Source organism: Pantherophis guttatus, chromosome 2, assembly GCF_059756535.1.
Source record: "Pantherophis guttatus breed Tessera chromosome 2, ASM5975653v1, whole genome shotgun sequence".
Taxonomy (NCBI): domain Eukaryota; kingdom Metazoa; phylum Chordata; class Lepidosauria; order Squamata; family Colubridae; genus Pantherophis; species Pantherophis guttatus.
The window spans coordinates 206507634-206535118 of NC_142064.1; the positions used below are offsets into that span (position 1 = coordinate 206507634).

The 27485-nt window shown below is 43.3% G+C and overlaps 2 protein-coding genes across 4 annotated transcripts in view; one reads left to right on the forward strand and one right to left on the reverse strand.

Moving 5' to 3' along the window:
- The first annotated feature begins 237 nt into the window (after positions 1-237).
- On the forward strand, positions 238-8507 carry INKA1 (inka box actin regulator 1). Of its 2 annotated transcripts, none has more exons than XM_034441329.3 (2): positions 238-459; positions 7588-8507. In XM_034441329.3, the coding sequence occupies exons 1-2, from the start codon at positions 409-411 to the stop codon at positions 8455-8457; spliced, it is 921 nt and encodes a 306-aa protein (XP_034297220.1). In that variant the 5' UTR covers positions 238-408; the 3' UTR covers positions 8458-8507. The 2 variants fall into 2 exon arrangements, with proteins under 2 accessions (XP_034297220.1, XP_034297224.1); XM_034441333.3 differs by lacking the exon at positions 238-459 and adding an exon at positions 490-7179.
- An 8928-nt stretch (positions 8508-17435) lies between these two features.
- UBA7 (ubiquitin like modifier activating enzyme 7) overlaps positions 17436-27485 on the reverse strand; it is a 54000-nt gene continuing 43950 nt past the window's right edge. For both annotated transcript variants that reach the window (XM_034441309.3, XM_034441298.3), the window contains exons 24-26: positions 23948-24049; positions 22426-22520; positions 17436-20337 (exon numbers count right to left, since the gene is read on the reverse strand). In XM_034441309.3, coding sequence (XP_034297200.2) covers positions 20208-20337; positions 22426-22520; positions 23948-24049 — 327 coding nt within the window. In that variant the 3' untranslated portion in view covers positions 17436-20207. The remainder of the gene's footprint in view (positions 20338-22425; positions 22521-23947; positions 24050-27485) is intronic.

Here is a 27485-nt window from a genome sequence, read left to right on the forward strand (position 1 = left end):
GAGTAGCATGAGCTCTCCCCATAACCGCTGTGCCCAAGGGGAATCCGAGCGGACCGTTTGCCCCATCGGCCCCTCTTTCCATCTGCGAGACCTTTTGGCTCCTAATATGGGCTCTAATTAAATTACACCCGGTCCTCGAAGCTCAGGTTTCAAGCAGTTTGTTTGGCCCGCTGATTGGCTGTCGGTCGAGCAAAGGGGGACCAGATCTCGGGCGCTCATTGGCTCTCGTGCCAGGAGAAAGGGAGGGGGCGCGGTCTGAACCAAAGGGGGCGCTTCGCTGCTTTGGGACCGAACTAGGGAGAAAGTTTCCAGCGCCTCCTGCGTTGGTCTCGGAGCCTCTTTCCTCGTCCTCGCCGGACTGCGCGGCCGGTTCCCTTCTGCTGGCAGCTGAGCGCCCCAGCTTTTGGCATGCACAGCGCGCGCCTCGACGCCTTCGTCAGCCACCTCCGCGCAGAAGTGGTAAATTCGGGGGAAGAGGGGGAAAAAAAAAATCAGGGATGCGGTGGGGAGGAGCGGCTGCAGTAGCGGGGTTCACGGAGGCGCGTGCATGAGAAGGACTGAATCGGGGGTCTAGTTAGAGCGTCCTCCACCCCGAACCTTTAGTGGCTGAGCAAGAGAGGAGAGCCTGGACCGGTGGGGCAGGAGGGAGGGAGAAAAAAAAACTTCCTAAAAGACCTTCTTCTATCCCGGGGCAGCAGAGTTGAGACGAAGCAGCGCTGGCGAGAGCGCCTGTCTTGTGACTTCCCTTCCCTGGGAACGGCTGCCTGCTGAAGGCTGTCCGGGCAGCAAGACGGGGCTTGCGTCTTCGGCGCCGAGTGAGTGAAGCGGTGCTTTGTTTTTTTTTTCCGCCCAGAGCTGTCAAGCCCTCTCGCTCGCTCGTCTTGAGGCAGGCGCTGTACCGCTCCGTCCGCATTCTGCCTAGTTTAGAGGATTGCTAGCTGTAGCGGCGCACCGATGTCGCTGTGCCTTCGGAGGGGCTTGGCTGGGAGAGCTGGCCGGGCTGCGGAGGAGACCAGAGCCACCCATTGCAACCCTAGGCAGACTCCCCAAGGGGCAAGGGAGGGACCCTTACATCTGAAGATCTGGGCGCCAAATCGGGCAGCCTGTTGGCGGGAAAAAAATGCCTTCCGACGATGCCTGAAGGTGTTGCTTCTCCCGTCTCCGACGGGCCTTTGGCCCTCAAAAGAGAAGCTGAGATTGGGAAGCGGTAACGATCCAGCAAGGATTTGAATGAATGAATGAGCTGGAAGGGACCTTGGAGGTCTTCTAGTCCAGCCCAGGATGAAGGGGAGAGTCGGAAGCGGGATGGATCGGCTGTTATTCTGGGGAGAAAAAATGTGGGATTGAATGGAGAGAAAATTCCCCCACTGGCTGGTCCCGGAGATTCTTCTTGATCCTGGGCTGTTCCGGTGCCGGCTTTGAAACGTGTGACTAGGCTGAGGACCACTGAGTGAGGAGCAGGCGATTTGTCCCTATCCAATCAGGGTCTGTTTCCATGATAAAGTGCATCCAGGAAGTTGAATCCTCCCGATCAGTAATTAAATTTTGGTTAGATAACAATTGTTATGTTGTCAATTTCCACATAACTGAGGAGCTCTCACTCCTAATGCACGTGGAGAAAGCTTGCTTAGGGTCTATCTTATTTTGGTAGCCTTGCCCAGCTTCATAGAAGCTTTGCTGCTGTGACAAACAGATGTCCTGTATTGGACATCCTGAGAGCAGTCATTATGGACCACCTTAAGTTTCATCTGTCCCATCTCCAGCTGAGTACAATGAAGAAAAAATGTCCATCATCACATAGAGCTTGCCCTCTAGTGCTCTGTAGAGACACTGCAAGCTATAAATGAAAGATTGTTATAGCAATAGCGCTTAGATTTATATACCGCTTCACAGCCCTCTCTAAGTAGTTTACAGAGTCAGCATATTGCCCCCACAATCTGGGTCCTCATTTTACTGACCTCGGAAGGATGGAAGGCTGAGTCAATCTTGAGCCTGGTGAGATTTGAACTGCCAAACTTCTAGCAGCTGGCAGTCAGCAGAAGTAGCCTGCAGTACTGCATTCTAACCACTGCACCACCACAGCTCATTATGATCTTGGGATGTTTGTCTGAAAAAGAGTGGCATTATAGGATTGGCTACAACTGTCCTGATTTCTAAGAATATGTATAAGAAATGGCCAGCATGGAATTCGATAGGTCTTGTGCTCTCCTAGGATAGCACCACAGAACCCACAGGAATCTGTAGATTTGAGTTGACCAGTGTCTTCCTGGATTAAATTCTATTTGGTCAATTGCTTTCTCTGTTTGTCTGCCCTTTTGTGGACCACAGCTACTACTTCTGCACTGCCACATTACATTTCTCACAACACCACTGACTAGTGCTCTTCTGAGGCATTGTAAGAACTGGGAAATTAAGATGATGACTGGAATTCCTGGCCTCAGGCCTTGGTATGCTCAGTTTAGGAACTGGCATACGTTGGTTTCTTGGGACTCCAGCAGTTGCCTAAAAATGCCAGGTGCTGATACCAGGCCTGGAGTCTCTGCTATTCGTTTTCAACTTGCCTTGAGCATCCTTTGGGAAACCCATCATTTAGTGAGAGAATTAAAAGACATGAATCTTGCTCCACTTTCAATTCATCCTCTTAGCAGACCCTTCTTGACCTGGTGTCCTTTGAATGGCTTCAAGTACAGCCGCATAATTCCCAGCCAGCATCATTAGTAGTTGGGATGGATAGTCCTAGGGAGTGGAGAAACTGACTTAGGGCCCCCGTGGAGGACTGTGACAGGCCTAATGCAGGAAGCTGGATATTCTGTATCATCTAATATCCATGATGATGAAGATGATGCAGCTTCACATCGTATTGGTCTGATAAGCTCCTTAGGTTATCCAAAGTTAGTGGCACCCACTGAAGGTAGTGGTCACTTGCATTTTTTGTAATGAGCATAAAAATATAAAGGGGAAAAAAACCTCATGTTTTGAGAAGTCCTGAAGTGGTAAGTTTGACTATTAAAAGTGATATCATAGTGGAAGGAGCTCTTTGGATAAATAAGGCAGAGAGATGTAATAGACAGTGAAAACCCCATAACGTTTAGTGCAATCTCTGCTTTGTATTTATATGCGATGCAAAATTCTTGTCATTCTTTACTGTCACCACAAATGGGGTCCCTGTAAGGGGCTGAGCAGCTGCCAGAACCATATTGAGAAATAAGCAGCAGCATTATTTTTCTTTTGGGAACAGGCATGTGTGATAACTCTGGTCTCTAAGCGCGGCCCTATAATCTCTCAGCATGCGCCAGTCCAAACATCATTTCATAGGCAAGTCTTCTTACCTTGGTGGATCCAGGCATGTTGGGATACATCTACCATATTTCCTAGCCAATGTGGTATCATTCAGGAAGGCTCTGAGTTTGATGAAGTTTTTCCCCCCTCCCCCATGTGTTATTTAGTCTTATAAATTGCTTCTTTAACATTTTCTTGTTCTGAGAAATGAGTACTTCTCCAACCTTATGCTTTCCAATCATTTATTTATTTATTAGAGGTTTATCCCACTTTTATTTTGGTCAAAAGCCTTGGTAGTAGTAGTTTAAAGCACCCTGTTATTAACACAGCTGCCTGCAATTACTGCAGGTTCGAATCTTACCAGGCTCAAGGTTGACTCAGCCTTCCATCCTTTCTAAGGTAGGTTAAATGAGGACCCAGTTTGTGGGGGCAATAAGCTGACTTTGTATAAATATACAAAAGTATGAAGGCTATTGCTTAACGCATTGTAAGCCGCCCTGAGTCTCCGGAGAAGGGCGGCATATAAATCAAATTAAAAATAAATAAATACCTCAGTGTGGCATAAATACCTAACACTCATACTCCTGTTTTCCCCAGAACAACCACCTTTTGAGATGGGTTAAACTGGGAGAGTGTGACTGTCCCAAACTCATCCAGCTTGTTTACATGCTTAAGGGAGGACTAGAACGCAGAACCTCTTGGTCTTAGCCAAACGGGCTGTCATGTTGGGGAAACAAAAAGGCAATGCTGGCTGAGATTTCTGACAGTTGTAGTCTCAACAGACCTGGAGGCTAAATGCGGAAGTCTATTCTAATCAAGGGGTGCATGGTAGGCTGTCCCAAGGGGTCTTTTTTACCCTTTTTAAAAGGGTACCTTTAAGAATTCACCACTCAAGAGCCATGGTACACAAGGGCTGCTTCTCCTTGCCAGATGCCAGAAAAGCCTACAATAGCAGGCCCCTCTCTCCATCACTAGAGCCATGAGGATAGACAGTCCTATCAACCACTGGACTGGCCCTCTGGCCATCTCTGAGGTTGAGGTAGTTGGTGCTTTGGGGCTGTTTTTTAGAGCTTAATTTGGTTTCAGTTGACAACATTCTAGTGCTGTTCTGTTTGTTTGTAACAAGCTGGCTTGAGGTTTTGGAAAAATGCCATATACATACCATGAATTAATAAATCAGGGTAGACGTTGGAACATCTAAGTTTGAGTTTGAGTATGTTTCTGGAAGCTGTTGCACATAGGCAAGACATGTTTTTAGGTAACTACTTAAAAACTCCGTTTCGAGACCAGTTTTACATCTGTGATTTATTTAGTGATAATCTAATTATGAAATTATCAGATCAAGGGCAGCCAATCATTTTGCAGCTCGTTGTGCCCCATGTGGCTGTTTTAAGCCCAAGGCACAACACGTAATCTTTTTTTTTTTGGTCTTTGTGTGGGAAGTGCTTTGTGCCAAGTGTGCACACGTGGCTTCAAGGCTTCTCAGTCATAGCTGCTCAGGAAGATATCTTGTTTGTTTCCATCTTTTATTCTCTCTTGCCCAAGCTTATCAAGGCAGTATGGCATGGAACAGAGCATGGCAGCCTTTTCAGGGCATCTGGGACTCTCAAGCTCTGGACTTTTGCTCCCGTTATCGACTGAGAAACCATTTTTCCCAACTTTGAAATGGTCTTGGGAACCAATAGAATAGAATAACAGAGTTGGAAGGGACCTTGGAGGTCTTCTAGTCCAACCCCCTGTTCTGGCAGGAAACCCTATACCATTTCAGACAAATGGTTGTCCAATCTCTTCTTAAAAACTTCCGGTGTTGGAGCATTTGCAACTTCTGGAGGCAAGTCATTCCACTGATTAATTGTCCTCACTGTCAGGAAATTTCTCCTTAATTCTAGCTTGCTTCTCTCCTTGATTAGTTTCCATCCATTGCTTCTTGTCCTACCCTCAGGTGCTTTGGAGAATAGCTTGACTCCCTCTTCTTTGTGGCAGCCTCTGAGATATTGGAACACTGCTATCATGTCACCCCTAATCCTTCTTTTCATCAGACCAGACATACCCAGTTCCAGCAACCCTTCTACATATGTTTTAGCCTCCAGTCCCCTAATCATCTTTGTTGCTCTTCTCTGCACTCTTTCTAGAGTCTCAACATCTTTTTTACATTGTGGTGGTGACCAAAACTGGATGCAATATTCCAAGTGTAGTTTTACCAAGGCATTATAAAAGTGGTATTAACATTTCACGTGATCTTGATTCTATCCCTCTGCTAATGCAACCATTAAAGTGTTGATTTGTTTCAGTCTAGATTTTTGAACCCAAGACAGCACTTGGTTTTTGGATGGCCTGCACATCAGGAGAAAAATAACACCTTAAATGAATTACTGCATATTCAATTGAATTGAATAGAGACTGTATGATTACGTATTTAGTCAGCTTTTCGGCAGTCCATTTGAGATGGTCTCAGGGGCCTGCGTTATTACAAGGCTTGGGACAGGATATGGAGTCATATTCCACAGGAGATGCTAGTCAGATCAGGAGAATTCCTTTTTCTTTCCAGCTGCTGCTCAGCTGGAATTGTACGGAAGTTGCCTTGTTTCTTAATCTCTTCCATGCAAGATTTGAAAAGAGGATGTTTTTCTCTTAAAATCCCACCAATTGCTGACTCAGTTCTGTAATGTAAAAGTCTTTTATTGATGCTGTTACTAGGAAGGGAGCATGAATGTTTCCTAGGCTTGAAGTGAAACTGATCTACGGAGTATGTAACAAAACAATATATAAACTACATTTTTTTAAAAAAAAAATTACATTCTTAGCCCTGGAACTGTGACTGAACTATCACACCAAGACACATTTGTTCTTGGTTTTGAGCTAGGCACTGAGGATTATTGTATGCTGTATCACCAGAGCAGCTAAAATGAATCATTTTTTGTGACCGTGTCCAAATTATGCCTGGAGGAGCAGTGGCCTGTGGTATATCTTTGATCTGAACTGCAAAGACTTTCAGAAAGCAACAGGAAGGGGCTCTGCAGAAGAGAGAGGAAAACAAAATAAGATACTAGGACTCTGCAGTCTTTGTATTTGAGCCCACAACTCTCCCTTTGTCACTCTAGGATTGAGAAATAGGCAAAGCAAATTTATGGGCTTGTGACAAAACATTTTCCCTGCCAGACTAGAGAAGACCCTCAGACATGTCCTGCTTACTATGAAGAAACCAGCCAGCCTAGCTTTTATATCTCTCCCTCACCTTGTGTCCATTAGAGTAGGGCCTCCTTTCCTTTAGAGCACCTAGAAGGGATGTGCTCCTCCTGGCCACTTCATCTGGTCATAGAGATTTCTTACAAGAAAGGCCAATTGGCCTTATTCTGCCCCTATGCGAACATCTTGTCCTTTCTCTGGTGCTTGCTCTAGGATTTCTAAATCCTTGCTCTAGGATTTCTAAAGCTCGTTAACTCCCAGATGAACTTCACCTTTGCTTACACGGCGGCTGGTCCAGTCTTCCCCTCTGCCGCCAGTGACGGTGGCCTTATCGCCTGCCTTTTCCTCCTTGAATGGCTGCTTGTGTAATTCCTGCAGGCTCTCACACACCCTTTGTGTCATCTTCTGCCGGGTGGGGCAACTCACCCACTGCAACAAGCTGCTGCTTGTACGGCTGGGGATGGGCTTGGAACGTGCAGATGTTGCTGAAAAGCTACCGCCTCGGGGCTGGGGGACCTGCCAAGACGAGACAGGGCAAAGGCTCGCGCGTGCGGCTCTGGCTCCCAACTCCACCCCTCAGTTAAGGCAGATTTGGTGCCCCTCGCCTAACAAGGTGCCTGGGCTCTAGAGCTGGAGGGAGATTCTTGGCATGTAGTCGGCCCTGGAAATCCTTGATGTGTGGGACTCCTTAGGCACTTAGAATATGTTGACCAGGTAAGCTGAGTGACAGGAGTGCGAGTGGTGCTTTCTAAAGGCTTGAGCGGCAGGGAAGGAGCAGTGTCAGAGACTGTCATCAAAGGGTTTATGTCAAGCAAATGCTTTTGCCTAAGGAGGCCTGGGTCGTGTGAGGTCACCAGCTCAGATCAATGGAGACATTGATCTTTGTGTTTTCGTCTGGACTCATGACCCACACGTGGCTTTTTATGGATGTTTGTGGCACTGAGCTCATGATACATACGGTAGACTAAGTTGGCTTGAGGATTTCAGCATAGATGTAATTTGGGGTATATGTGCTAGCTATTTTCAGTTGTCATGGCTCTCACCTGGGACTTGAACGGGGCACTTTTCTTGGGTGGATCATCATTTCAAGAAAATAAGGACGATTGCTTTTCCTCCCCACAGCTGTGCATGAAGGAGTCGAGCGAGGTGCTGCGAGGCCAGATGCAGTGCATGATGCGGACGCTCCACGATCTCAAGAGGGCTCAAGACCGAGAGCTGCGACTGGAACCTCAGGAGATACGGCTACCCTCGGCTCTGCCTTCCTCAAAGTCCTGTATCAGCCCACGGATATCAGCTATCTCGGAAGCAGATTCTGCCTGTTGCTTGGAAGGAGTTGTGGAAGAAGAGGTTGCTTTCTCCCCACCCAGCAGCGAGCGAAGTCTGGAGTTTGATTCGGGCTATTCAGAAGTATCTGGGAACAGCTGGCGGGATGAGGAAGGCCCTCCACCCCTGAGAGCCAGTAAGCTTTCCTCAGGGGGCTTCCTACGCCGTCGAGTGCCGGCCAGGAGGCCCCGGCCAAAATCGGCTTCAGATGCTTGCCTAGAGCGGTGGCGGGATGGCGAACCCTCTGATGCGGGTGACTGGACAGTGTCCCTCTTGTCCCAGAGTCGTAACCGGCAGCCTCTTGTGCTAGGGGACAACTGTTTTGCTGACTTAGTGGAGAACTGGATGGACTTGCCTGAAGAAAGCGGGGAACGGGGGTGGCTGCAGCGTTGGCTGGCCAAGCCCCATGGCTTCTTGCTTAACCTCTCAGGCAACGTTCGCCGCAGGCTGGCTGGCATCTCCCGCACGGAGCGCACCAAGCAGGATCGGGATGGCACCAAGCGTTTCTCTTGCCCTGCCGGTCTGGATGGGCGCCCTTCATTACCCTACTTCCACCAATCCCACGCCAACATCAGTGAGCTTTCTACAGACTGTAGCAGCTTTGCTGCCCTAATGAACTGCCGAAGTAGGCAGCCCATCATTTGCAACGATGTGATTGGCTACATCTAGCTTGCCTTTTTTTTTATGCTTGTTTATAAATAAATGCCTTTTTTTCTACATCATAGCTGTATGGTGTCTTAAATCTGACTGCTTGACCCAAGTGATACTATAATTGTGGTCCAATTGATTTATCCCAAAATTAATTAAATCAATTTCCCCCATAATGTAGCTATAAGAAGAATAAAAATAAGAAGCAAGGAACAACAAATTTTGAATCCAAAGTTTCATCTCAGGAATTAAGGCTATGTCCCTTTCTGAGCCTTTGAGCTGAATTGGCCTTAATAGCAATAGCAAAAGCAAAGCACTTAGACTTATATACCACTTCACATTGCTTTACAGACCTCCCTCTATAGTTTTTCAGAGTCAGCATATTGCCCCCAACTATCTGGGTTCTCATTTTACTGATCCTGGACGGATGGAAGTCCAAGTCAACCTTGAGCCGGATCGAACTCCTGGCAGTGAGCAGTGAGTACTGCATTCTAACCACTACGTCACCGGGGCTCCTAATCATTAAACTATAGATCTCAGTTAGTTTGATAAATATTAACGTGCTTGTTTTATTATTGGAGAGTACAAAGTTCGAAATGAGAGACATGACCAAAATCTTGAGGACTTGCCTAGAAGGAATTGTTGCTTTACTTTATTGGTCCCTAAAGAATGTGGAAATAAGATTATTTGTCTTACAGGCAAGACCAAACTAGTGTTTTTACTAACTCTGTCTCGATATCAACTTCTTAATGGAAAAAGGTTAGATTGCGTAGAACAGATTGTGCTCAGTTCTCAGTATCAAATCTGGGAAGTAGCCAGGAGGAGATCCACTATGAGTTTCTCAACCATGAGGATTTCAGAAAGGATTCTAAATGGCGGCAGGAGTTGCATTCTGGCATGTAATGCGCAAGGGTGCCGTCCAGCTGGGACCTGTAGAGCAGAATACAACAGCTCTGGTGGCCAAATATACATGGCTAAAATAATATTTGGAGGAAAACTAAGTCTTGGTCAGAGTGGCAACTGGTCTTCCATTAAGTAGCACCATCAATGATCCAAACAAGTGTTCAGTGTTAAATGTCACAAATTAGTGCTACTTATTACCTGTTTACCTGGAAGTAAAACAGATTGGATACCATGTGGATATTACCCAAATAAATATGTTTATAATTTCAGTTAGGTATTAAGACCCTGCGTTGTGCAATAGTAACAACACCTGGACCTAGTATATAAATTTGTTTTAGCTTTATCATCGTGTACACTTTAAGATTAAAAAAAAAGCGCAAACATGGATGTAAAAATATAACAGTGATGATCAATCACATCAGCAGCTTCAAATATCTGTGAAGAATGAAAAATGAGGGCCACTAAAGAACAATACAGAGCTAGGTTTTGTTTTTACTGCTTCTAGATACAGTAGATAGAAGCCGAAAGACCATCTTATTTATCCTCACATTTATCCCTTATAGTAATAGCATTAAGGAGCCTGATAACATATGTGACACGCAGTTACAGACATTATAGGAAGCATCTAGATATGTATGGATCCTCCTGTAAGAATGATCTGAAGTACAGCCTGCTAAAATCAGGAAGGAAATACTTCAGTTTTGATAATCATATAGGCAAATACTCTTTTAAACATTTGCAAACATTAACTTACTGAACCAGATAAATTGCACCGAATCCAGAGTTCATTACCAAAATTAACCTCCAATTTCCTTGGCAAATTAAAAGGAATCATATATACTAGGGCCATGATGGCGAACCTATGGCATGGGTGCCAAAGGTGGCATACAGCACCCTCTCTGATGGCACATGAGCCGTCACCACAGTTCAGGTCTGCTGCGCATGCGTGCACGCCTCCTACTGGCCAGCTGGTTTTCGGGTCTCTGCCACGGATGTGGGGGGGGCATATGCGCGGGGCGGGGCATGTTCAGGAGGCTGTGTGCGCATGTGGGGGGGGCGCATGCAGGGACGCACTAACATGCGTGGGGGGTGAGTTGCATGCACAGGGGGCGGGGCACATGCAGGGGGTGTGCCACATTGTATTTTGGAGGTTTGGGTGCGCACACATTTGGGAGCTTTGGCCATTCAGTCCGGAAAAGGTTAGCCATCACTGTACTAGGGCATCTAGTTGTTGGATATTGACAGTACAGTTTTCTGTGTCTCTTTATTGCCATCTAGGGGCCGTGTGGATTTTTGCAGCCCAGAAACGGGAGCCCTACTTTGAATGAAATTGAATCCAGTCATTTAGCCTGTCTACTCAAGTGACCAGTGAGAACCTGCATTTCCATTTAGGGCACAAGGCTGGAAGTTATCAATTGGTCTCTCCTCCGTGAATTTATTTCAACAATTACCCTTATTTCATATAGTAGATAGGAGTTGGTGATACATAATCAAATCAGTCCATTCCATTCTTGGAGGTCCATGGCAAAGGGAGAAATAAGCGGGTACTTCTCATGGAAATCAAAGCTCTGGAGATCAGAGCCAGATTATCAAATGGCAATTGGCAGGTAAAAGCTACTAATTGTCCCCTTAAAATGTGATCTGCTAAAGTTGCTTTTCTCACTGTCTGGCTAAGAGACCAAAGAGGAAGGGGGCAGGAGGGAAGCAGGCTGTCAGACACAAAGAATCTAGAAGAAGGAATGAGCTTTTTACTGGGTACGCGAATGTCTTGACAACTTCAACCCCCTCCCCACCCCTTTGCAAAAAAAAGGGGGGGTACTAAACCAGCAAAACAAAAATAAAATGGCTGGAGAGAAAGTCCAGCAATTCTAAAATGAACTGCTGAAAAAAGGGGGAGGTGCCAATATTTTCTCTAAAAGAGAAAAGCCAGAACTTGTGATAATGACTTCCATAAATTAATCAGGCAAGCAAGTTACAAAAGTGATAGGTTACACGCCTTTAATTGGTGTCTTTAATTTACATGACTTTACAGTGCAATTGTTTTGATCAGTACTTAGTGGGAGTTTTCCACACACTCAGAAGACAGATAGGGTTGGGCGAGGAGTGGTGTTTTTTTTTAAGTACTGTAGTTGATCTCTAGCAAAGCAAAGCCTATTTCCTGATAAATAGGCACCCTGCAGCAAAATCCTACAGCTTTTTAGGCTGTCTGCACATATGCTGGCCAAGCAGATGTTATTAAAAACAAAACTAAAAACAACCATTTCAGTTTTGCAGATAAAATTGCCATATTTCACAGGAGTGGAGTAACAGTAGCTTTCTACAGAATGACGTAGGCTGAAAGGAGGGGCTGGGATGGCTTTCTAGAGTTACCATGTAGCCCAGATGTTCTTTCTGTTTGATGTTTATAATGAACTTCTCATGTTTTTTATGACTACATCATCTTGTGGCATGCCTACAGCATCCCAGGCTGGCTTCTACAAAACACAAAAATACAGCAATTGCCTCTCTGGCTCAAGCTGAGGCTCGTTCGGTCCACGGTTTCCTTTTTTCCCCTTCCTTTCCAGCTGGTTTATGCATAGACATATACAAAGAGGGCATGGGAGTTAAAGGATTTTGTTATTCTTTATTTCCTGGATCTTATACAAAGATATTTTGCCTCAGCATGTGGAAATTTCATTAACTACCTTTGCAAATGACGCTTGCAAACAACCTACTTACTGGAACAGAAACTGCAGTCCTTTAGAAGCTGGATTTTAAATTAATTTGTGATTAGCTTTCAGAAGATAGTCATTGTGAAAAGTAATATAACCCTGTTCTTGCATTACAAACGCAATAATCCACGATCGTTTGAAACTTCATGTTCGAGCTGACGGGTGTCAGAATCCAACATCCCTGCCCTAAGATCTGATTTGATTTTTTGAAAAGGCCGCATCATGAGATGCGGTGATCATCATTTTCTTAAAGCAAGGACTTGATGATCGGATGCCTCCAGATGCAACTGTCACCACCTCTAACCACTGTTGGTTTGGCTTAGTGTCCCGAGACAATTCGGACCTCGGTTTGTGAGAAAAAGTGAATGGGCTAGTGCTTACTGAACTCATTCAATTGTGACTTATTCAACAAATCATGACCTAGCTGTGTGTGAAGTAGGGCACTGTATCCTTTCCTTGTTCATCCAGTTATGCTGGCTGAATAATATGCCATATGAATGTAAAATGCTCAAGCACAATATGTTTGAAATGCAGCCATAAAAATAATTTTAAAAAAGCATTGACTATGGGAAGCCTGATTTTGGGGGGGGGGGGCGGTATCCAACACAATTATATTGTATTGCCCATCTTGGCTTTAAGTGAATATGCAATATTCAAAATGTATTCAAAAAACACCCTTGACTACATTGGGTACATCACGGAAAATTCCAAGCTATTCAGCCATCTCTGGATTTGAACTCCAACTCTCTCCTTACATACTGATATTACCCTTAATGTAACATTACATGGCAAGTGATGCTCATTACAAATCCAGTGATGTTCATTATAGAAAATATAAATTAAAAATACACGGAAGAGTGCTTCAAAAGGGGAGTTTACTCAAATATTATTACATTTTCAGAGTTCTTTCTCAGTTTGGAAGGAGCCAGATGTATCACAGAACCAATGACAGCACACGAAATATGCAGGAAGTCCTCGACTTACAACAGTTCATTTAGTGACCCTTCAAAGTTATAAAGGCACTGAAAAAAAGTGACTTATGACCAGTTTCCACACTTATGACCGTTGCAGCATCCCCATGTTCATGTGATCAAAATTCAAATGCTTGGTATATTCATATTTATGATGGTTGCAATGTTCCGGGGTCAAGTGATCCGCTTTTGCGACCTTCTGATAAGCAAAATCAATGGGGAATCCAGATTCACTTAACGACAATGTTACTAACTTAACAAATGCAATGATTCACATAACAACGGTGGCAAGAAAAGTTGTAAAAATGGGGCAAAACTCACTTGACAAATATTTCACTTAGCAACATAAATGCAGGGCTCAACTGTGGGCGTAACTTGAGGATTACCTGTACTGCCCACATAGAGAAACGATATTATAATGCCCTTGAGTTATAAGAGGGGATAAAAGTTCCCTCATGAAACGGAAGCCACATGAGATTGCGATGCTGCCAGTAATGTGGTAAACCCCGTGGCCTGTCTGGCTGATTCCAAACACATACCTTTTGAACTGTGGTCTTTCACCAACATGCTACTAAGGGATAAGTGACAAATCCCCTTCTTTATCACAAGCATTGTTCCTCTTAGCACAGTTACGTGAATGAGCCCTAAAACAATTGGTTTATGAGCCATCATCCTGCTAATTTTGTTCTGGAAGTTGCATCATAAGCCAGCAAAAGAGCAAAAAAAAAAAAGCAAGCCTCCTTCTAGTTAACACACGCCTCTGCCTCTAATCACTAGATCTAAAGGATTACCCCAAAAAAATCTGCCTTCAATGTAAGAAAAGCCAAAGGGATTTTTCTCCTTTTATTTACAATAACGGCAGAATATAGGCTGTTGGGTAGGTTTTCTCTACTACTACAGACTGCTCATGAAAGTTACTGAGCAGTCATGAACCTTGGTGCAAAGGGGAAACCAACTTCATGCTTTTGTGATGCTTTCCTCAATGGTTAATCACCATCCTGTTAAAAATAGCACCTTTAAAAACAGCAGACTTGATCAGCTTAATTTCCCAGGTGTTCCGTTTGGCCTTTATCTTTTGCATAAACTACACAGTTTGAAGAGGTGCCGTCTGTCTCGCACATCAAGAGCCTTTTCAGGCTCCAACCGTTACACCATCTTTCCTTGACCAAGGGGAGTGCCAGACTTACACTGCTAACTGATCCCATAATACCTGGGGGGGCAGGGGAGGGAAACACATAAGCATCTTCCAATGTGATAGCTCCAGCTAAATCCGCTGAGAAGATGCTTTAATGAACTCAGCAAGAGTTTATTCAATAAATCATGGCTAAACAAAGTATGGATTAGTGCAGAGTGAGAGCCAACTATATCGTAAATTAAGATAAATCAGGCCAGCTGTAATTTGATTTGCTTCCATCCTGCCACTCGCATCCCAGAAAGGACAATTGCTAAGCATTCAACTAAGAATCTTGACTATACAAGCTACACTGTACAGTGCATACTATTCTTCAGTGGTGGTCTCTCCCCACTTTCAGCTCAGTAGAACTGTTGCAGAATAAATCATGATTTCAAGTATCTTGACCCAGTATCAATTATTGGTATGCCACACCATGCCGGCTAAACTAGATATGACAGAAGTAGATCTTTGTATTTAAATATAAACTGTAGGTAAAGACATGGGGTGGAGATTTATGTTACGACAATGAAAGGCATGTTTCAATCTGGAATATAGAACTTTCCCAAAGTCACCGTCTTCCTCCCTTCTCATGTTGCTTACCCAATTCAGCCTTTCCCAGTCTTTGTTGTTCGAACTTGGCATGTTTAAGATATGTGAACTTCAACTCCCAGAATTCTGGAAGCGGACATCCACACAACTTAAAAAGTTGCCAAGTTTGAAAAACACACTGGTCTATGCGATTGTGGAAGAGCCATGTTTTTAACATCAGAACATGTTCCCGCCATTATGTATAGTTTGGCCCTTGAGGCAAAAGCCTTTTCCAGGGTCTGCTTTATGTAATAAATTGGACATCTGCGGGATTCTTTCTGGTCAGAACTGAAGAGGTAAATCTCTCCCCCCTCCCAAAACTCTTCAGGCACTACGTCAGTATTTGTGCCATCAGTTCAATACGATTTTCAATAAGAAAGTAATTAATGGCAAATGAGGTCCTGTGCTAGGAACTGGTATTAAAAGTGAAATGGAAGGGGAGGAGGATTCATAACGAGGGTCCTTGAAGACTGACATCTATAGCCAGCATTGAACAGAAGGCTTTCTGTTCATTTAGTAGTAGACAGTAGTTCATTGCAAGCTAAGAAAGCGAGTGCAATTTCAAGACTCTCCAACAATCTTGAATACTCTGTTGATAACTTTTTAAGATGATGCAAAAGGTTCTGCGAAGAACAAAATCGAGATCTATGCTTAAATTTGCCACATCAATGAACCACTGGTCTGCATCCTGAAAGCTGACCCACTTTTGCCACTCCTGAGCAGCTACAACTAGATGTTGGGTAGCATTATCTGCTATATAGCATTTACACATAGCCAATACAATATATATTTTGATAAATATGCAAAAATATAAGTCCAAAACACAGTAGGCTGAGTAGTGAGGCTTTAAAGGAACATAAAATTCAGCATGGACACTTCTATAGCAGTTACTCAAATACCATGACAAGGAGAACTGAAGTGCTTTAATGCCTTTCACAGAATAAAGGTGAGAGAGAAAAGGGAAACAAGCTTATGTGGTATTTGAAATAGCATCTTGGACAGCTTGAAACCATTTGCATCAAAGATGAACAATTTGATAGCCCTGGGTCTCTTGCGGTTCCTTAACACTTTGTGTGTGGCTCCCAGAGATAACCAACAGCTGTTTCTAAAATGATAATTGTTACTACACCAGGAGGATAATGCGTCTAATAGATGGCTAACTGTATTTCATTTCAGTTAGTAGGAAATTAAATGAAATGTGGTTTTTGTTCTGGTCTTACCTACTACTTTCTGGCAAAATGTCTGGCATGCTATTTAAATCCTACTCAGCCAAATTGTATATCCTTGATCTTTTCCTCAAAAGTTTTGTTTAAAAAAAAAAAGCAGCAGCATAGCAGTTCTGATAAATCTGGTTTCAGGGCAGCTGCAATGCTACTGGGGGTTTGGTGCATGGTGTTATTCCTATCCAGGCAGGCAAGAGAATGTTTCATGGGATAGAAAGTAAATTGATTCACAAGAGAAATCACTGGGGAAGATTTTAAATGGTGAATTACATTGCCAAGTCTGAAGACTTCTACTCTTCAGCTACACTGGCTTTCATAACTCCTGGATAGCACACCCATACTTGTTAGGAAAATATGGGAGTTGCAGTAAAATACATTCAGTATTCTTGACTTGGTTTATCTACTTCTTTCTGGGTTCACATGATACAGTGAGTCTTAAACTAGCCAGGAGTTTAAGGTGGTTTACAAAAAAACCCCCCTAACACTTGGTGTAAATAAAGCAGCAAAACAAACAAGGTTAAAACTAACCAATAAAGACAATACAGTAGTAGTCCTCGACTTAACAAGTTCATTTAGTGACTGTTCAAAGTTACAAAAACTGACCTATGACCATTTTTTTACTCTTATGACTGCTGCAGTAATGTGATCAAAATTCAACCACTTGGGAACTGACTCATATTTATGACAGTTGCAGTGATCTAACTACTAACTTAACAACTGCAGTGATTCACTTAACAACCGTGGCAAGAAAAGTCGTAAAATGGAGCAAAATTCAAGTACTTAATAACTGTGCCACTTAGCAACAGAAATTTTGGGCTCAATAAGTCAAGGAATCGCTGTACTTACAAGTTTTCCAGTTACAAACTTCGATACAAACCAACCTATTCTCAACTCCAATTAGAAGATCCCAGAAGGTGAGAGAAGGCAGAAAGGGTTTGTTTACAGGATGTCACATATGTATGCTTCACAGCACTGTCGCATAGGGAGGCTGAGGTACACCATTTTGGATGCTATCCCATCCTGTTTGTTTGCTGATCTTGTGGTGTTTATTTTTGTTTAGTTTCATTTTCTGTAGTAACTATGAATTACAATGTCTGGAATTAAGTATAAGTGCCACTTATACATGGTAGAAAATGTACTGTGCGCAGTTGTTGTTTTTTAATATCTGGGTGAATTTACAAACAAAATGGATTTACAAACAGCATTTTGAAATGTAACCTGCTTGTAATTAGAAAACTGTATTAGCACGTTGTGTGAATGCATCCACAATCTTCAATCCTGTGAATATAATGAAACTGGCTTAGTCAGTGTGAAGGGAACAGGAAAAAAGGCTGGAAGAGCAGAGGAATTCTCTGCCCAGCCTGGGATTCAAAGGCAGTTTTATTCAGAGCAAGGCTTTTGCGGAAACGAACGAGGCATAATTTCATAATCAACTCTGTCTCATTACTTTAATGTAGCAGTTGCTAGCAGTTTACTGTAAACAGAATATACAAGTTGTCACAGGGCAATTTGCCATAAAGTGCAGAATGAACCTAATCTAAAGTATTTGATTTAAATTAGAAGTGAAGAAAGGAAAGCCACTCAGTTATCTTCATCAGTTGTTATTACTAGTGTTGCTTGAGAAGTTTCACAGGAGTGAAGTTCTCACACTCTCTCTTAAAATCAAACCACAAATACGGAATTGTCAGCCAAGTTGTTTTTAACGATTTGTAACATTATAGGCACACTCTTATCTTTCTTATCAGAAGGGAAATCAAATGTTGTGAGAAATCAAGTTCAAAGAGCTGGATGTTTCAGTAGCTGGGGCAAAAGAAGATGATAGAATTTACAAGGTAGCAGTTTACAAATAAGCTAGTTCTCCACTTGTGACTGCTCACTTAGTGACCATTCAACATTACAACAAGACTCCCCTAAAAGGTACTTGCAACTCGGTTCCAAACTTATGACAGCTGCCCCCTCCCATAGTCATGTGACTGAATTTTGAGACCTCAGCAACTGGCCTGCATTTATGACCATTTGCAGCATCCTGCAGTCATGTGACCACAATTTACATTTTTGCTGAAAATCAATGTTTACTTCTGGTTTTTGGCAAAAACACCCCATAATGAATAATGTCTGCACCTCACCGCTGCAAAATATAGCTTGTATAATCAGGTTGGTCACATGATAACCTGCTTTACGGCCATCATGACTTATTTATTATTTATTTATTACATTTGACTATAATGGGCAGACTCCATTACAGTCGTAAGTCGAGGACTACCGGTATCTAGTTGTCACAACAATGATGGATCCGAGTGGACAGAACAACTAAAACTAATAGGTGGACAATATGGCAAAGCAATTTGCTTACAAATACGTAAGTTTCTTCTGGATCTATCTACAATAGTGGGAGCATAGAGCTCTCCTTCATGAAGTCTGGGTGGCAAACAATCAGGGAGGCTGTGGTTTATCCTGAAGAGCCACGGGCACTATCAATTCTATTGGTAACGATGTGTAACAAGGAGCAGGCTACATTGGGAGAGCACATGTTTTAAATGCAAGATGCCCATTCAGTCCTTGGTATCTGCACGTAGGACTTGAAAGAACTCCATCCATAATTGTTAAGTATGGAGACGATAGTAAGGTAGATGAAGCCCTTGTATAAGGCAGCTTCTGATCTTCCTTTCGGCATGCATAATGAATGTTTTACAAACTCTCATTCATCCCCATGATAATCCCATCTTACTGTAAAGAAAAAGATAATGGTTTGCGCCATGCTGCCCAATCAACAATCAAGGCATTTAAACTCATATTTTGCCCTCAACTACAGCACAACTTAGTGCCTCTCAAATATCTCACAGTACTCTAACGTCTCTTTCCATTGCACTTATTCAAAACACAGGGACAGCTGAAAGCTTGAAGGTACTCTGGTTGATTATTGCTACATCTAGCCCAACGCTGTCTGCTCTAATTGCGACTTGCAACTGGCTTTCCAAAACCTCTCCTAGTGTGTCCCTCAAGCTGTCTCATCTAATTGGAGATACTAGTTGAACATTGAAGATTAGGTCTTTTGGTGCTGAGATAATGAAAATATCCCATCCTTTAAGGCAGTAGCCTGGGGCCTTCCAGCTGTGTTGGACTACAATAAGCCTAATCCCCACCCACATTTGCAGTGTGTCTACAAATCACAGACCAATACTCAAGGAGCAGTGGTGGGTTTCAAAAATTTTTACTACCGGTTCTGTGGGTGTGGCTTGGTGGGCATGGCATGGCATAGCGGGTGTGGCAGGGGAAAGGATACTGTAAAATCTCCATTCCCAACCCACTCAGGGAAGGTTACTGCAAAATCCCCATTTCCACCCGATCAGCTGGGACTTGAGAGGCAGAGAATAGATGGGGGCGGGGCCAGTCAGAATTTTTACTACCGGTTCTCTGAACTATTCAAAATTTCCGCTACCGGTTCTCCAGAACTGGTCAGAACCTGCTGAAACCCACCTCTGCTGTGCATGCGCACCAAACGCATGCTGTCTGCGCATGCGCAGTGCGCACCAAATGCACACTCTGCGAGTGCGCACACATGCTCAGTACACACCAAAAGGAGGTTTGGGAAGGTAAGTAGAATAGCGATGGGGGGATCAGCTATGGTGCGCAATTTAGCTTTGCTAGAAAGCAGGATTGCCTGCTTTCTAGCATAGCTAAACCCCGCAGCACAGCTGATCGTCGGAAATATTGGTTCGGAGGAACCAATTGCTTTTTTTTACTACCGCTCCACCCGAAACGGTAGTTTTATAAAATGCTGGTTCAACCAAACGGGGAGCTACCTATGGGTTCACTCGAACCCATAGTTTTTATCACTACCGGTTTACCCAAACCTAAGTGAACCGGTAGCATTTCACCCCTGCCACACACCCAACTGATGTGATATAGGAACATAATGAGAGGTGAGATTCAGGGTACGACAAAAGAAGTTTTGTAGATTGCACTTCATATTCATTTCCAACAAATTATCTGTTCATGGTCCTCAGGGGTAGGATAACCCCTGCAGGCATTTTTAAGCTGATGCACTGGAGAGGACACATCGCCGTCATCCCTTCACCAAAGCACATTCTTGCATTAATTTGTGTTTAGAGCAGTCACTTTCAGTACTTCTATCTGATTTAACGAGATTGCTTCCTTTCTGATCCATTGCACAAGTAATTTATTTTTGACTACTGGTTTGTTAAAACTTGATATAAACAGGTGGTAAATCATCATCGAGTTCTTCATTTTCACAGACCATTGACAATTCCAAGAGACGGCACTCCTTGGGGACTGGCTTCCCAGTGACTTTACGAATCGATTCTGTCAGGCTGCGAAAGTAAAAAACAAAAAGTGAATATGGTGCCAGGGGAAGGACTGAGCAGTCAACAAGCATGGATGGTCTTTGTCACTTGATGTAGTGAAAGTATAACGCGTGTGTTTGTAATAATTGCATGGTGGAATCAGTATCGGAAGTGTGGTCAGAACTGTGGTGGGAAATACCTGACACTACATAGGGATTTGATTTCATTGCTTGCTTTTGACATAAGCCTAGAATGCATCAAAGCTTCTTAATTAATCATACCTCCGTTGAGAAACCCTCAATCAGGAAATAAAGGCAGCTTCTCTCTCTATTTTTACTTAGCAAGTGATTGTCGGAGTACGTGATGCATCCAATTAGCCAGATGTGGAGCGTGCTTCCTTTTCCTGGTTGCATTTGTTCCCAAAGCACGGCCTGAACGGTGCTCCAGAATTAGGGATTAAAATTATGTTAGCCTCCATCAGGAGAGGTATGGGAACACCATGCCCTCTCTCCCCAAGCTTTTATACTGGAGCATGGATGGGGAATATTTTTGAACAACAGGATCTCCAACTTTGACCAGGCCAGCTGAGGTTCTCAAAGCAGACACAGGCTCTCCACCTGGTAACCTCAGCCCTCTGGAGCAGAAAGCAAGGCAGGCGTTTTGCTCTCTCCTTGGGAAGCCGAGTGAGAGTGGAGCTTCTGCCTGGGAGAATCTACAGACTGGTTTTGCAAAGGGGGTGTGGACAGAAGGAGAGTGAGTGTGCTGAAAGCAGGAGAGCTGCCAGGGAGTCTGGAAAGATTATAGAGCAAGGGACTACAGTTGCCTCTGCTTGGCAGAAGCCCAGAAGGGCCTGCTTGAGGCTGGGATGAGCTTTGTCTACCCCAGGAAGTTGAGGAGGAGGTGCTGACAGCAGGATGTTTACCCGGCATGGAAGGGACGGGACATTAGAGGCTTTGCAGCTGCTGCAGATACAGGACCCAGGCTGTACTTGTAGGGGCCCTGCAACGGGGTAGCCACGGCCTCCCTATCCTTCACTCCTGAGGATCCCTCTGCCGACCGGCTTCCTAAGCACAGCTGGACAGTGGGCTGTTCTCCAGCCAACAAAACCGGGCAAGCAGAGGCCCAGACAGAGCAAATATTCAACCTCAGCAATCACAGAAGGAAGAAAGATGGAAGGATTCCTAGAGATTGTCTAACCAGGCCTTCCTTTTACTGGGGCATCAACAGCCACCCTTTGTGTAGGATTAATGGAAAGAGAAACTGATAACCTGGGAACCTTGTCATAGTTTGATATTAAACTGAGATTGAACTTGTTTCATTTGGTCTGTTTTTATATTCTCCTGCTTTTAAAAATAGCATTTTTAATAACTGTAAACTGGCATAGAAGCCTTTTTAGGGCTGAAAAGCAGGATCACAAGTGTGTACACACACACACACACACAGAGAGAGAGGGGGGGGAAGACAGGGAATGGAATCTAGAATTTAAAGCTGGGTATAGTTTTTACAGATGGGCCTCCAAATTAGAAGTCTTTTCCGTCAGTTCAATTCATAAGAGCTTTCCCTGCCTTGGTTAGATAGAGCCTCACTAATGGCTCTGCTCTAGGGACCAGAAACGGAAGCTATGAAGATTAGGGTTCTATAATATCTCTCTATGGATCACAGGATGCCTTCGGAAATGTTGTTCATATAGGGAGACAATCTCAAGACTCTCATCTTTGATTATGATCTGTTAAAAAAAAAAAAATTAAAGCCAGAGAGCCCACATAACAGGTTTTTAAGAGCCAAAATCTCCAGTGGATTGGTTGATGATATATAGCGAATAAGAGAAGTTTGAAGTCTGAGAAATGGCTTTAACTAATGATATTAAACCTATTACATTTCAACTAAGTTATTACTGAATGTGTTTGTTGGGTATCTAAAATTAGGCAGTATGGAGAATGGGAGGACCGGAGGCTACAAAAAAGGGGGTTGGACACAATGTGTAGCACTCAGACAGTAATAGTAACAGTAACAGAGTTGGAAGGGACCCTGGAGGTCATCTGGTCCAAGCCCCTGCTCACACAGACTGCAAGTTATTATTAAATTCTTAAGTATATATCTCTGTTAAATTCCTACCTGAAAGGAAGCTGTTGCTCTTTGATTTCATTTTCCTTATCATAGAGAGTGGCTGTCCCAAATAGCAACCTCTGAGGCACAAGGTCATAGTCCCTCTATAGAAAACAGTCAACACAGTCAATATCACATTAACATCCTTTAACTGAAGACCACTAAATCAAGATAAAGTTGGAATAGCTCAGAACAACACAGAAAAGATCTAGAATAGTCTTCCTTAAATGGCCTGCAAATGTCTTTGAAAACTTCATAATCTCCAACTCTTACCTAAGAGTGGACTAATGAGTACAATACTCTTCGAAATGCCACATGTTCTTGTACCTAGTACGTAATGAAAAACTAGCCTAGCTATCCCTTGGGGAATCACAGAACATCTATCTGGAGGTAACCAAGTTTGAGAAGGCTGAGCTGGAAGAATACGAGGATGGGACAGTTGTGTTCAATACAGGACATCCAATTATGGGAATGAAAATGAAAAACAATGAAGAAGGATTAAATAAGCAATATGAATGAGTTGGGACAACCAGGCTGCAAGATATGAGTGTACTGGGAGCAGGAAGCATATTGAACACAATATTGGCTAATCAAGAAAATGGCACTGGGATAGAATGGAGACATCCCATAAGGTCTCTGTATGTGAAATACTGGATGAAAATCATCTTTATTTTTGTTCACAAATGACGTTCGATGTAACACTCTCTACATGGGGCTCCCCGTGAGGAGCACCCGGAGGCTCCAACTGGTTCAGAATGCGGCCGCGTGGGTGGTTATGGGAGTGACGTGGCGTTCCCATGTAACACCTCTCCTGTGCGAGCTGCACTGGCCCCCGGTGGTCTTCCGGGTGCGCTTCAAGGTTTTGGTTACCACCTTTAGAGCGCTCCATGGCTTAGGACCTGGGTACTTACGGGACCGCCTTCTGCCATCAGTAGCCTCTCACCGGCCAGTACGCTCACACAGAGAGGGGCTCCTCAGGGTGCCATCGGCCAAACAGTGTTGACTGGCGGCCCCCAGGGGGAGAGCCTTCTCTTGGGGGCACCTGCCATCTGGAATGTGCTCCCCCTGGTGATATGGAGGATCCCGGATTTACGCACCTTCCGCCATGCCCTCACGACCTTTTTATTTCAGCAGGCTGGCCTGGCCTAACTTCCCTTTTAAATTGTAAATTTTAATTTTGTTTTAAACCATTAGAGGTGTTTTAATTTGCTTTGGGCCAAACTATTTAATGGGTTTTTATATTGTCTTTTAAATTTTGTAATTTGTGTGTTTTATTTTTGGCTGTTCACCGCCCTGAGTCCTTCGGGAGTAGGGCAGTATATAAATCTAAAAAAAAAAAACACTGGAAAGCCAAATATACACATTTAGGGAGCTACATCCAGACATCTCTTCCTCTGCACAGAAAAGGCAACTCTGCCTGCTAAGGAAGGAAAAGGAGAACACTCTTACTAGAGGTAGGACTGAACATCCCAAGATATGCCCCTGGGCACTTGTCAGAATTTGTTTCTGAAATTGGAACAATTGCCTTTACCTGGATATGATCACATATATCTCTCAAGGTAACAACTTCTCTTTTGGAATTACAACCAGACACAGTAATTCTGTCCCAGCAGCTCCATGTCTTCTGCCGACACTGGGAAGAAAGAAATTTCCAGAGAAATAGCAAGTTAAGCCTTTTTGCAACGTACCACAACAAAGAGTCTCGGGGCACTTTAAAGCTAGACATTTATTATAGTATAAGCGCTTGTGAAGTCTACTTTATCAGTAGCATGGAGATCAATTTTTTTTAAAAGGTCTGTGTGAACAATTCTACCCCAGCTGGTCCACTTCAAGAAAATTGCAACAGGCAGTTTTCAGAAAAACCATTTCTTAAAGAACAGAATGGGTCAAGTCTTAGATTCATTTGGAAGTATATCCCTGTGGATATACTTATAACCAAAGCAGTGATGAAATCCAATTTTTTTTTACTACCGATTCTGTGAGTGTGGCTTGGTGGGTGTAGCAGAGGAAAGATATTGCAAAATCTCCATTCCCACTCCACTCCAGGGGAAGGATACTGCAAAACCTCCATTCCCAACCCACTCCTGGGGAAAGGTATTGCAAAATCTCCATTCCCACCCCACTCTGGGGCCAACCAGAGATGGTATTTGCCGGTTCTCCAAACTGCTCAAAATTTCCTCTACCGGTTCTCCAGAACCTGTCAGAACCTGCTGGATTTCACCCCTGAACCAAAGTTTATAAGCTCAACTATATTTTCTAGGGTATAAGATCCATTGAAATGGGGGAACGTAGTGCTAAGTAAAGGTATTTCACATTGCAGCTTGAAGGAACCTTACTGGTGGATTGATAAATTCAGCGACCCCAAATATTAGCCCCAAGTAATCTGTATCGCTAGACCAGTTGGATCATTTTAGTAAAACAAGAGGATACAGAGGTGGTTTTTTTCCTAAATTACGAACATTATGTCTAGTTCAAGATCTACTGCTCATTTTCTAGTGAGATGTTAATAACAAAAATAGCTGTTGGGAAAGAATCTTATAGCCGAGGACCTTAGAAATTCAGACTGTTCATCTTATCAAAAACAAGGTTAAGAGGTGAACGGATTGTAATATACCTTCACAGAAGAGGTTTTAGGTATCAAACAGCGGCTCTTTAATCTAACCGAGGGGAACATAAGAAAAACCAATACAAAGAAAAGATAATAACTTGACTAACTCTAATCAGACCCAGCATTTCAAACCGCAAGGAAAATTAATCATTGCCACCCCAAAAGCCACTGTGATGCTGTAGTTGAGAGCATTTGATTAGGATAAGGAAAGCCAGAATTAGAGCGGCCAAGAAGGTCATTTTCCTTTCAACTCCCTCAGTTACCTCGCAAGGTTATCATAAGACTAAAACACACAGATCTGAGAGTCTTCGAGGAAAGGCAGAACAGAATTCTGATAAACAAAAATGGCAGGCTTCCAATGAAAACCAGTCCTCCTCCTGAAAAGACAGTTTAATGTATTCAAAACCGAGGGGGGGGGGAGATGCCATAATGTAGAGCGGAGGAAGTCATTCCTCTTGCATTTCCCATGGGAAGCCAACGCTGGATAATCTGGTTCATTCCAGTCTGTCTTCTCATCTCTGGATACACAAACTGGATGCAGAGCACAGAGAGGGGACCCTACAGAGTTCTCTTTTACTTGTTCATGTTCTCCAGCTTTCTATCACACAAAGACACATTGAATGGATGTCCTGACAACATACAATTATCCTTTTCTTCATAAGAGGCCCCAAAACTTGCCGACCCCTTTGCTCTTTGCATTGTTGGCCCTAGGCAAAAGAGGCAAGAAACATCGCATCCAGTAACAAGGGAGCCATTGGAGCTGATTATTAGTTCATAGTAGGAAGTGGCCTGACTGGAGGGACATTTGGGGGGTCAGGCGGCACAAAGGGATACTGTCCTGGGCAAGCTGACTGGTCAGTTAGGGAGAAGCTGGCTTGGACTGCATCATTTCTCTAAGCCTCCTAAGGAAATCCTCTCTGTTTTTAGAAATGGCAGATATGGACAATTTCGCCTCCATCTAAATGCAGGAGTGCAGATAGTCCTCAACTTATAACAGTTCATTTAGTGACCTTTCAAAGTTACAACGGCACTGAAAAAAGTGATTTATAACCATTTTCCACACTTTGTCGCATCCCCTGACCACGTGACGAACATTCAGATGCTTGGCAAGTGACTCGTGACCGTTGCTCTATCCCGAGGTCATGTAATCACTTTTTGCAACCTTCTGACAAGCAAAATCAATGGGCAAACCAGACTCACTTAACAATCATGTTCTTAATTTATCAACTGCGGGGATTCAATTAACAACTCTGGCAAGAAAGGTTGTAAAATGGGGCCAAATTCTCTTAAACGTCTCACTTAACAAAAAAAAAGGGGGGGGCTCAATTATGGTCGTAAGTCAAGGACTTATTGGCATCTACCGAAGCCCTATAGATGTCCCACTAGATTCCTGCATAGAGCTCTGCATAGAGAAAGAGGTCACGTCTTCATTGTGGCTACCTAAAAATCTATATCCCATCCCTCAGTTCAATCAACTTTTTTTCAGTAGGGCAGGGGTAATGTAGTCAGTGTTGTTTTTTAATAAAAGAGTGTTCTTATTTATTATCTCTTTAACTTAGATTTCTAAACATTTATGCATGATTCAATGGAAATATGCATAGTTTGTAATCGCTTGACATTTTTTGTCTTTTTTGTGCATTTAATTTATTGTTTTCTTAGGTTCATTTCTTCTTTGTGTGGGTATGAAGGCTTTTTTTTAATGTATGAAAGTTGCTAAAATGTTTTTTTTGAAGATGGAGCTGTACCCATTTCTCTTCCTCCCTCCATGAAAAAAGGCATGTCAGGATCACTGTTCTTTAAACACTAGCACAATTTAAGGTCACCAATCTTTTTAATTTTAATCGTAAAAGAAAATCACAGCACAAACCAAAACATTATTGTTCAGAACTTTCTTAGCAATGCTCAGACAAAGGGTCTGAGAAGGCTTTTAAAAATTTCCTGTACCAGGTGCTATGACTTCCAGATGATTTTGGATTATAATATCCAGGTTTAAAAAAGCAGGTTTAGATGGTATTGAATATAATGTCACAAAGTAATGGGTAAGAATGAGGATTGCTTCCAAAAACTGGGTCTTACTGTAGTCTTCTTTTTCAAGCTCAGTTGGAGCAGGACTAAAATCCAAGACTCATCCTGCAATGTTTGTAAAACTACCTAAAACACTTTGAAGTAGTTTCCCCTACTCTTATATACAAGGAGGGAAGCCGAGAACCATTTTTACATGTCCCAATGGATCACCCATATAGTATGGATGGCTGAAGCCATTCTCAGTTATCCTGCATCTTCCCACTAAAAAGCACACAGCAGCCAAAGCAAGTCCATTTCTGTAAACATTAGAAACAGACCACTTTGGATAGTCCATTCCTACCCCCCAATACTATATTTCCATTTTGGAAGCACCGAAACGCTTCCATGGTGAAAGGATCAATCGGTGACATCACTGTTGCCCAGGGGATGCTCAGTT

Coding starts and splice junctions, on each gene's coding strand:
- INKA1 (XM_034441329.3), top strand. CDS start 409: ATGCACAGCGCGCGCCTCGACGCCTTCGTCAGCCACCTCCGCGCAGAA. Junction 460..7,587: donor GCCACCTCCGCGCAGAAGTG/GTAAATTCGGGG, acceptor TCCTCCCCACAG/CTGTGCATGAAGGAGTCGAG.